Genomic DNA, 11,411 nt, shown 5'->3' with positions numbered 1-11,411 from the left:
TTGGAAGCTTGTTTTTCATTTTTCCATTGTTTTTATAGCACACAGAGAAAAAAGACAAAGAAGAAGAAAAACGGAAACATGAGGAAAAGGAGACCAAGCTCACCATGCAGGTGACAGCCCTGAATGAAAACCTGGCTACCATGAAGAAAGAGTGGCAAAGCAGTCAAAGACGAGTGAGTGAGCTGGAGAAGCAGACAGATGATTTACGTGGGGACAACGCTGTCCTGGAAGCAACAGTCCAGAATAATCAGGATGAGAGAAGAGCATTGCTGGAGAGGTAAGCTGTGGTCTTGATGATGGGGAAGTGTAGTTTGAGAAATTAAATGAACTGAGGATGAAAACTTGTTTGAGTTGATTTGGGATTCTGTATTCATGCTTTATTTAAATCTGCATTTGTTCTTAGTGCCTGGGCTGTGGGTGCAGTTTCCAGAGTGCAGCCCTCTGTCATCCCTGCCAAAGTGCAGCTAGAGGTTTTGGGAACCAACTGTGCTCCTTGTGATCGTTCTGTAGAAAACAGGGCAGGCTTATCAGGATCTTTACTAACCACTAAAGCCACAGCTCTGTGCTTTCTCTCAAAGATTTATGTCCATCTGTAAGACCCTTCTAAATCCATTGGGCTTCTCTGAGATTTCAGGTGTATAGGCTGTGGCTTCTCATCTGTTGTGTCAACCTTGTGGGGCCTGGCAGAGAGAACTTCTCTTACCTGAGCTAACTGTCCTTCTCCATCACTCTGAGGCTCCCATGCCTTGATTCAATTTGAATACATGCCCTAGTCATCCAGAAGCCTGGAAGAGACCCCTTAAGTAACACAGAATTTGCATAGGAACTCCCAGGTGTGTCCACTGCTCTGTGTTAGGAGACTGAGCATGTAAGTGGATTAGATAGACTAAACTCCACAAAGGAGGCATTTTTTTCCTCCTGAAAACCTGCAGTCTTATTTTCTCTCATCCTGCTGTTGTCTCTAAAATATATTTAAGTCAAAGGTAAGCAGAGTGCTTTTCCTTCAGGCAGCAGGAGGCCTTGCAAGGCAGCAGGAGCTACTTGAATGCAGTGATTTCCAGGGTAGAAGAAACAGCTGTGAGACAGGAGCTTTCCTTGTCCTTATTTCCTGACATGTTTGGTGAAAGCAGAGGGGAAAACTTTTGTCAGTACTGTCCAGCTTGGTAGTTTGACTTTTGAGCAGTAGACCTTGGAATAGGATGGGATCAATTCAAGTGAGATCCTCTTTCTTTGGTAATCCCTTGCTGTACTGTGTTGAACTCATGCAGTTGCTGTTTACAGCTTGGCAGAAAAATGCCCTTTGAAATTTGGCCTTTGAGCAGCTGAGTTTCAGCTGATGGGAGGTGGCCTTGATAGAAGAAAAAGGTTTCTTTTCTGCCCTGTTGCCTGACCTGATCTGCAGCAGCTGGTTTGGGAGAGTGTCCCATTGTACAGGGGACTTTATCAGGGCTTGCTGTCGAGGGACTGCATTCAGCACTGTCCCTGGTTTGGGGTGTAACTCCAGGTATTGATAAGCTGCAGATACTTAGGAGCAGTATAATCTTTAACTGGTTGTTACAACAGAATGTTTTCCTAGGTAAGGCATCCAAGAACTTTTCAGAGTAAGGATTTTTTGGCTGGATTTTATACGAGGAAGTTCTCAGACTGACAATTAGCCCAAAGGACACACAGTGTACATTGTCTTAAGTGCTTTGAGCTGACTGTTTATTATTTTGCCTCAGGTGTATAAAAAGTGAGGGAGAAATTGAAAAGCTTCAGGCCAAACTTGTAGAAATGAAGAAAAAGCTGGACAATACAACTGCTGCAATGCAGGAACTTGGCCGAGAAAACCAGTCATTGCAGGTATAATTTGACTTCAAGCTATAAAACCTGTTGATTCTCTGTTTGGGACCTTAGCAGAATTTCAAATTTGTGTCAGTTTGGTGGTGGGTTGCCTTTCTAGAGTGAATTAAGGTGTTATGTTTGTGGTGTGTGAGGGTCATACTTCTGTCTGTGGGTTATTAAATCTGCTTATAGTTTTGAAACTTGGAAGGTTTCTTCTCTGAACAGCCATAAGCCCCGAGTACCATGACAGAATTGGTGCTTTTATTTTGCAATAGGTAGTGCATGCTGTGGAAGTAGAGGATATTAGAGGGAATAGAAGTGCAATTTTTAAAAAAGCCTGATTTTTTTTTTACATCTTCTGTATAGATCAAACACACACAAGCTCTCAACAGGAAGTGGGCAGAAGACAATGAGGTACAGAATTGTATGGCCTGTGGAAAAGGTTTTTCGGTGACAGTAAGAAGGGTAGGTGTGTTCTACTCTGTGGCTATGGTGTTTTTCTTGGATCTCTTGGATTGGATACAGACTTCAGAAAATGGCCTGAATAGTACTGTGATTCTCAAGACATCTCAGAATACAGTTATTGTTTAAAGTGCCTTAACATGTTAAAAATAATGGCTGTGGAGCTTGCTTTATTCATGATTCGTTTTCCATTTTAGCAGCATCAATTTATAAACAGTGTTAAAATGCTTCAATTCCCAAAGCAAGCAGGCAAAATTACTGTTGTAAGCATATTTACAGAAAATATATTTATAACTGATCTGAACTAGATTTATGGAGATATATATATATATATGTATGTATGTATGTATATATCTCCATATATCCATATGGATATATATGGATATATGGATTTATGGGTATAAAAATAATGTAAATTGGTTGAAATTAGATATGTGTGAAAATATGAGGCATCACCATGATCTGGTGCTTTGTGACTATACATTTGTAAAGATGGAACAGAAGAAACAACTGGATGTGTTTTAGGTCTGGAGTCAGACCTTGCTTGAAAAACTGCTGTGGTCAGCTAAGATGTTAGCATCAATTGGCAGGGTCTGCCATTCATCCAGAGATGAGCACCCCTCCAACAAGTGGCTTGGCAATGAAGTAGATGAGGGATATTTGTGAGGTTCATTTTTGCAGAGCTTCCTGATATAGTCTTAGGTGGCTCCCCCGGCCTGCACTATTTTGGTAATGTTCTTTGGGTAGTCTTTGAACAGAGGCTGCTGGATCCTTTGATTCAAGGATACTTCTCAATGTGAAAGCAGGTAATTAGGTATAAGGAGAATGTATTTCGTGTGACCAGAACAAGCTCAAGAGAACAAATTCAAGAGGAGGATGAACTATTTTCTATTTTCTGAAACTGATATATTCTCTTGACTCAGTGAAGCACTTCTGAATGTTTTACTCATATACTCTTTAGAAGGGATTTACTGAAATTACCTTCTCTCTGCTATGTAACTGCCAATTAAAAATTAAGAGTAATTTTTGGAACATGAGAGTTGATTTGACATGATAGTGATCTCTATTAGTGATCACTGCCACTGATATTCAGCATGTATGTTTCTTCTCTTTTGCAGCATCACTGTAGACAGTGTGGAAATATCTTTTGTGCTGAGTGCTCAGCAAAGAATGCCTTAACTCCTTCTTCCAAGAAGCCTGTCCGAGTCTGTGATACTTGCTTTAATGACTTGCAAGGATAACTGGCTATCGTGAGTGACCAAGAAATGTTACACTAAAATTTACTATTTCTGTTGATGCACTTCATTCAGCACTCAGACTACTATTCAGTTTGGACAATGATTGTAACACTTGGCAAAATCTAGTATATTTTAAAATGTTTATTGATACCAAGCAAAACTATTGTATTTTTTTGTGAGACATGGGCTCAGATCATTCATAGCTTACTGACATTCATCATGGAAAGAGCTTTTATGTCTAGATTAGAAATATCCAGTTATTTGTAAATAAAGTTTAAACAGAGGAGTAACAATGTATTTTTTTATCTTTTATTTTTTTGTTCAAGAGAAACAGCATTTATGTGGTATTGAAATTTATTCTTGTTTCCTTCAAAGAAAAAGGAAGATGCAAAAACTTGTGAGGATTTTATGTATCAAATGTTGCTGTAAAAACATAACTAATTGTTGCATTTGGTTGTGTATCTGATGGTCTTTATAACCCCCTATGATTTTGGATTTTTTTTTCTATCTCTCTGGTTCTTGTTTTTCTCTCTGAAGTTTGAACTCCACAATGAGGGTAATGGCTGGACTCAACTTCAACTCCGTTTCTTTGCCCACTTGTAGTATCAGCACCCAAGTCCTTATCTGATACAGCACTTGGGTCCTGGAACATCTTTACACATGCTATATTGCATAGTTGGTGTGTGAGTGCATCTGTCTTTCTGAGAGAGTATGTGTGAACAAATGATGAGACAAAGTTTATCTGGCTTTGTAGCAATATTGTATTATACATTACAATATTTCATCCCATAGTGATTGATTTCACTTTTACAAATTTGGTTGACACATTTTAATATGCAAGAAACTCTTACATCATGGTTTTTTTGCATTAAAAAGCAAACAAACAATGCTGGTAGCAGCCTGTAGCACATCTCTGCCCCTGCCCATACACTGTAAGCACTAGAGATCACTGCTGTTCTAAGAGGCATCCAGACCTTCCAAGCCAGGCACCCAACTAAGAAAAAGTATTTTTTGAGACAGCTGTAGTTTTCCGGCCTTTTCTTCTGTCCCTTTCTCAGCTTTTGCTGGAAGAAGCTGAGCTCCTGTAACACCTAACAAACCTCACTTTTCCATTACTCCATCTGACCCCCATTACCAGGGGCTCTGAAGTGTTATGTTAGTTATGTGGTTTAGTCTGCTTAGAATAGAAAACTGGCTTTGTTATAAGCCAAACAGCTCTAACAAAGCGGCCAATATATATGACTATAAATATTTATTCATACTTTCTGTACTGGGAACAGAAGTTTCTTCTACAGTTCATGTAGGCTCCATACTTCTTTTTTGTTGTGATTTTGTTTGCAGCTCTTCATTTTTGCTTGCCTGTCTCTAACTTTTCTTCCCTTTGTGTCTGGTATTTCAAAACCCTTAGGATTATTTTTTCTAAGCAGGGGTTATGCCTTCCAATATTTAGGAATTTTTTGTCTTAAATACCCTAATAAATTCTCCACCCCTCAAATGCTTTGGTATCTTACCATGTTTTGCCAGCTGTTAAGAGCAAAAGGTTGTGTTCTGAATTCCTCTACTTCTTTTCTGAGGCAAGGAATCAAATTCTGTCACAGTGATGGTTGCTTATTCATCATTAGGAAGATTTGTTTGCTTTTATCTAGTTACAGCTCTATATGTGAATGAAGAAGTGTCTTCTTTATAAAAAATGTCTTAATTAAGTGTCAAGTGAAGAAACTTCATCCTTCTACTCCAGAAGTGATCTATAGTTTCATATAGTGATCTATATGTTTCATATCCCCTTTCAACTTAACTGGCAAGTTCTACATTTGCACTGTTAAGGAGTTTTCTTAAAATACAGTTCTTATTTCCCAAAAGCCAGCTGAATGATGTGACTTGTTCTTGTCATTGTAAAAGGGTTTGGGTTACAACTGTGGTTCATACAAAACACTGACCTGCTTTTCTGGTTTGGACTTGAGTTCCTTGCTCAAAAAAGAAAAACTGCTGCAACAATTCCCTATGAACAGAGCCTCTGGACTCCCTGTTTCTCCTCATCAGTGTAACTGTTTGGCATAAGAATCTTTTGAATAGAAAATATGAACAATCTCTGCCTCTGGGATTTTTTTTTCTATTTATTTGTTTACTGAGAGAAACCAAAAAATTTGCTTTAGAGTCTTTCTTTGTCTGGCTTCAGAAATGTGGGAAAAGTAGAGACGTGACAGTTGTGCTCCCGCCTAGATGCATTCTGCCCTTTTGTGTAACACACAAGAGCCTTGTGCTGTTCTTTGGGTGAAGGACAGCCACACAGAACAGGAGGGATTTTGAGCAGGAGGGGAGAAACTTCCCACAGCTGCCTAAGATTAAAACACATGAGGCAGAGGAAGATGGAGGTCTTTCAGTGGAACTAGGAAAGTGGTTAGAAGATTCAGTTGTGTTTAGGCATTTTGCTTTTGATTGGGAACATGTGAAAGCTCAGGAGTGACTTCTGCAGTGGTAGGAGCTCTGGAAGGAAGCTGCAGAAGCTCTCTTAATTTAGTCTTTTGGGATGCCATTATGTAAAGACAAGCAGAGTCACCTTTCTCAGCAGGCTGCTGAAGCAGTGCTGTTGTTTGACTGCAGATCACACCTTGAAGTGGAGCTCTTCAGCTTCAGGGGCAAAACCAGCTTGATTTTTGAAAGTTGCTTTTTGCTGGCTAGTTTATGTAAGCAGTTTTTAGCGGGGATGGAAATGCTTTTTGAATGCACATTTGTAGAAAGAAGGATTGTTAAAATCTGGAGGAGCAGTGGGGTAGAAACTTTCATGTTTGAGCTTTGATTCTGAAGCAATAGATCATGATTTCTACAGCGTTTCACTGTGAAAAGTGAATTTATGACTCCATTGCTGAGTCTTATGCTCCTTGTTTTGTGCTTGTAACTCTTAGTGCTGGTCTGTATTTGTTGACAAGTTGTTGGTAGACTGACTCTATAATACTTGGCTTCACTGCCAGGTTGGAAGCTGTATTCAAGCTCAAGAAAATATCCCATAATAAGAGAAACTGGAAGGTGAAAAGCTGTGTATTTACAAATATGCTTGCAGAGTCTGACTGTTTTGATGGGCATGTTTCAGTAGGAATGTGGGCTTTTAGTTCCACTGCCTTCTAAGTAGCTGGAAAACCAAGTAAAAAGTAAAAAGCCTGCTGACTATTTCCAGAGTAATAAAAGGATTCCAGGCAAAACAGTTTAATTCACTGATTTTTCAGACTGCAGACACAGGAACAGAGGGGAAAAGTAATAAAATGGCAGAAGAGACTGACTCTTGCAACTAGAGAATGCATAGTTATGTGTTTTTACAGCTTCTAGCAATAGGCAGGTTGCTCTGATTGCCTGAGGAGTGGCCATTTTAGAGGAAGAGGTGAAAATGATGGCAAAACCAGCACTCAAACCAGTAGGTTTTTGGGATCCTCGAGCAGCTTTTGATTCCAACTCATTACTGTGGCATCAGGAATGGGACAGTGAAGTGTAGGCTTTGTTCTTGAAACTGTCCCATCTGCAGGATACTCTATCCACGTTCAGAATTGCTGCAAGAGCAGAATGTGAGAGACCAGCTGCTGCTTCATGCTCAGAGATAAGCTACAGAAGCTTTTGTAAATGTGTAAAGGATGGACTTACTAAGGGTGGGGAGAGGTTCTTTTAACTTCCTGCAGACAACACCTCTCTCCCAGTCAACGACCCACAGTCCCTTGCATTTTTGCCCCACAAATGCCAAATCCTGCTGTTCTACTCTGGCCTGTCAGCAGTACATCATTTTGGAGACAGGTAGCATTGCAGAGGTCAGTGGCAGGCTTTTGATCTTAGCTGGCTCTGCTTCACTGTTATTTATTTCTTCTCCCCATGTACTCCCTAATGTAATCTTCCCCCTTCTGCAAAGGTTGAATGAAGAGAATAAAAGTAATGAGTCACAGTAGGAAAAGTTGCTGTCTGGAGATGAAGAGACAAAAGGAATTTTCTGCTGCAGCTTCCAACAGAGGCAAGAGGTTTAGAGGGATCTCAACTTTCAGTTGGCTTCACTCTCTGGCACAAAAGTCCAAGACTGTAGGGTGAAATGTGGGTTTTTGCCTCTGTTTTTGGAAGGTGTCAAGTAACCAAGTTGCCATGGAGTGTGCAGCACAAGGTACACAAGAACAATGAGTAACTACTTTTGTTGGCTTTGGGACCATTAGGGTTGTTTGTGAATCCTCACTGGAAAAGCTTTCTTATTAGTGGGAGCAGAAGCATGAAGTAACCTCTCTGTGTTTGTATTACATGAGCCAGAACAATTGAGCTTCTCATGCTTGATATAAGACAAGTGACATTCATAAAGGAACCTGGAAAACCCAACTGCTTTTCTGGATTGTTAAGTGTCAGTTCACCATGGAGTGGAAACAAATGCTTGTTGCAAAACTTAAAAAAAATTATGGCCAGTAATCAGTGATGGACAGAAAAATTGTGTTCAAATAGAGCTGAAGTTCAAATAGAATCTAAACTATGCCAAGAAGAATGATATCATGGTTTGAGCATATTGAAACTGATAAATTACTCTTCCAGGTACCACCTCTCCTGCTCTCATATTCTCAGAGAACTAGGAAACAACACTGTCATTTGCACTGTGCACTTTTTGCTGTCTGAGAGAACCTATAGTAAGTGGAATGGCATCATGTGCATTGCATGTGTTAGCTGTAGTCGTTGGACAGCAGGTTTATAATCAGCTGGATTTTTCACTGTATACATTTGGCCCTAAGGAGAACTGCACTCACAGTTCCTTTTACCAAAAACACAATCGTCATTTGAGAGCACATATAACAAAAACCTTGTTAGGCACACACGTGTCTTTGTAGAACTTAATTTTAATATTATAAAGTGAGAAAAAAAAGAATTTTACATATTTGCAAGGATCTTGCCAGTTATCTCTTTCTTTGATTTTGAAGTCTTGACCTCAGCATCCATTTTAGGATGAGTTTAAAACTATTGTCCAAACGTAGCCTCTCCAAAAGCACTAATTGATGTACTTTTCAAAACCAGCTGTGATTGCATGTAAATCCTGCCATTGAAATTTGGTTTTTGGGTATTTTTTCTGTTTCTTTTTAAATGGACACTGAATAAAAAAGTTTGCGTGTTTGGGAAGAATATTAGATACCACTTAAGTTCCCAATAATGAAGAGTGTAGGTAGTAGGTTACGTAATAAACTCTGCCTATTGTCTGTAGCTCTCCACATACTACACACTCACTATGCAGTGGATGGAGAAGTGTCTGTGCGTTTAAAGATTGATCAAGCCCTGACACCCCTTTGGATCAATGTTGTATGAAAGCAGGAGCCTGGAAGGCACATTTTCCAATTTTCCCTCCCCCTGTGATGGAAACTCAACACTTAAACCAAATTTGTCTGTATTTTGTGCTTTTTTTTTGGGGTAAAGAGGGCTGGGAAAGGATGTTAATTGTTATATGTCAACAGGTCAGTGCTGGCAGGTCCAGGCTACTGCTGTTGGCTTTATGGTAAAGTCCTCCATTGTACCACGCTGGAGCTTGATTCCTGGTACAAAAGGGATGTTTGAAAGAGCATCTCGCTGGGTTAGCAAATACCAGAACTTTTTATAGTAATATGTCCAAAATGCTGCTTGTATAGAAATAGTCACTTTTGTAAGAAAAGAAAAAAAGTCACAAAAAAATCACCCCTGCATTTGATGCCATCACATAAGATTTAATTTAAGCTACCTCTCAATGTGAAATTCAAACATTAGGTAAGTTTAGTAAGGTTTTCTCACGGTCATGTTATGTAAAAGTTACAATGAATGCCAAAATTGCAAAAGTTTATCACCAAAAAGGAAAAGAGCTAAGTTTTTTTTTTTAATGTGTATTTGAAATAATCCAACAGTTTCAAGTTATTGTGAATTCTCTTAAATTCTTTTAACTTCTGTAGCTTCAACCTTGCAACTCTAGCTGCTGGACAGGAAATAAATTATAACCACAAGCTTTCATAATTAAGGTCTGCTGGGTAAAACCAATTTTGTATGGAGCTTTGTCATTTAGTTACAGATAGCCTCAGTCACCAGATGTACCATTCACTTGGTCGGGGTTTTTTCTTCAGTACTCGCGATATGAACTTGATGAATGATGTTCTGTAATGGATGCGTGCCAGAATTACATGGTCTCATTTGCCTCTTTTCTGACTTTTAATGATCAGTTTATTATTGCAGATGTGAATATTGTTCATACAGCTTAATTTCTGTATAATTGTATAAAATATAAATGGAAAAATATAAGTTTTTACTTGGTATTTAGAAGTAATGTATTATAAAAGACTTCTGTTGCAGTTTTACTTACAGAGTACTGTACTTCTAAACTGGATCATACCATCTTGGTAGGTGTAGATAGATTTTTTGCATGAGTCTGTTTTGGTTTTATTTCTTTTTAATTGAAGTTTTATTCTCTTAAGTTCTGCTTTCAGTGTTTGTGTTTACTACTTGCGATCATGTAGTTGTGCCTTACATTGTGAAAGAATTTAGTCCAGTGTGCACTGTAATTCTTAAACTCTGTGATCTGGAAGGTTGGATTTGAATGGGAAGGTGACACCATGCATCAATGGGTTCTGTATAAACTATGATGAATTGTTGCTGAAATGTCATTTTTGTTTTCTAATATGTTAAAGGAATGACTATTAATAATAATAAAAAAATGAGACCTTTCTAATAGACCAGGTTATATAATTTCAAAACTATCTTGCTCTGTTTCAGACAGCAAAGCTACATTGAAATGGTGGATATATAGTTTTACAACTATAGATATACTGTTCTTGTAGATGAACTGTTCTTACACACATGTAAGAGCAAGCTAAGTGTTCCAGTTTCTTAGACTTGCAGGGAGCTGCAGCAAAGGCTTTGACATTCCTGAGGACACAGTAATAATGACTGTTTTTCAAATCTGTTCTTTTCACAGGTTAAATTCAGAGTAGTCTTTTCATTCCCAATTGCTGTGCAACGCTGTCGAGTATCCCCCATTTGTTGAAAGTCCTTCTGTCACTGGCTGTGTTCTGACATCACAGTCGATGCAGCTGGACAATTGGCATAACTGGAAACTCAAAAAGTAGCACTTGTTTTATTTTTTAGACCAATAAAGGTCTCACTTGTGAAATGGAAAGCTCTTTTCAGGGTGGAACTGTGTTGCAGAGAGAAGCCAGATGGTTAATGTGGGAGATCAGTCCTGTGACAAAGCCACTATTGAATTATGGAGGCACAACCAAACAACCCATGTTTAGCTATTTGAAGCAGGGGCTCTGTGTAGATCTGGAGAAAGATGGAGAAGAGAGATCTCCTCTGAAAGGCAGTTTGAACTGGGAAGTCAGTTTTTCCCTCAACTGCTTTCTGAGGTATTGTTCTCTTGACACGACAGAAGAGCCTGTTGAGCTTGCATCTCCATGAAGACAAGCCTGTGTGTGAATACTTCCTTCCCCTGGGCTGTCCTCCTTGGAGACATGCTGGCCAGGAATGACTGCTTGTCTGGTAATGTGAGTAGACCTGGCTAAAGGTTGTTTTGTGAAAAAGTATGCGAAGTGAAATACCCTCTCCCTTCTGCCAGCACACAAAGCACACACCTTAGTCTGTCAGATGTGACTCCTCTGGGCTTGAAATACCTTTGTCCTGTCAGCACTGGTTTCAGGATGCTGTGAGGTTCTGGTGAGCCCTCGGGGTGATGCAATGTGCGGCTGAGCATGGGATCAGGGAGATGGAGCACAGCTGTATCAGCCAAGTTGTGGCAAAGTGTTGGCAGCTTGTGTGATGCCCTGGTGCAGATCTGTCTGCACTCTGCTCTGCCCTCCTGCTTCACACATTCACCCCTTGGCATGGGGTCTGATGGCTGTTCTTTCCCAGGAAGGAAAAACTTGCCCATGATAG

At 39.5% G+C, this 11,411-nt stretch overlaps 1 protein-coding gene across 1 annotated transcript in view; it reads left to right on the top strand.

Moving 5' to 3' along the window:
- Window positions 1–10,211, top strand: part of EEA1 (early endosome antigen 1) — a 101,165-nt gene extending 90,954 nt beyond the window's left edge. The window contains exons 27-30 of the mRNA XM_031057552.1: window positions 39–277; window positions 1,722–1,842; window positions 2,191–2,289; window positions 3,405–10,211. Coding sequence (XP_030913412.1) covers window positions 39–277; window positions 1,722–1,842; window positions 2,191–2,289; window positions 3,405–3,527 — 582 coding nt within the window. The 3' untranslated portion in view covers window positions 3,528–10,211. The remainder of the gene's footprint in view (window positions 1–38; window positions 278–1,721; window positions 1,843–2,190; window positions 2,290–3,404) is intronic.
- Window positions 10,212–11,411: the final 1,200 nt, after the last annotated feature.

This window comes from Geospiza fortis, unplaced genomic scaffold, assembly GCF_000277835.1.
Source record: "Geospiza fortis unplaced genomic scaffold, GeoFor_1.0 scaffold186, whole genome shotgun sequence".
NCBI lineage: Eukaryota > Metazoa > Chordata > Aves > Passeriformes > Thraupidae > Geospiza > Geospiza fortis.
This window is presented reverse-complemented; position numbering and strand designations above follow the sequence as displayed.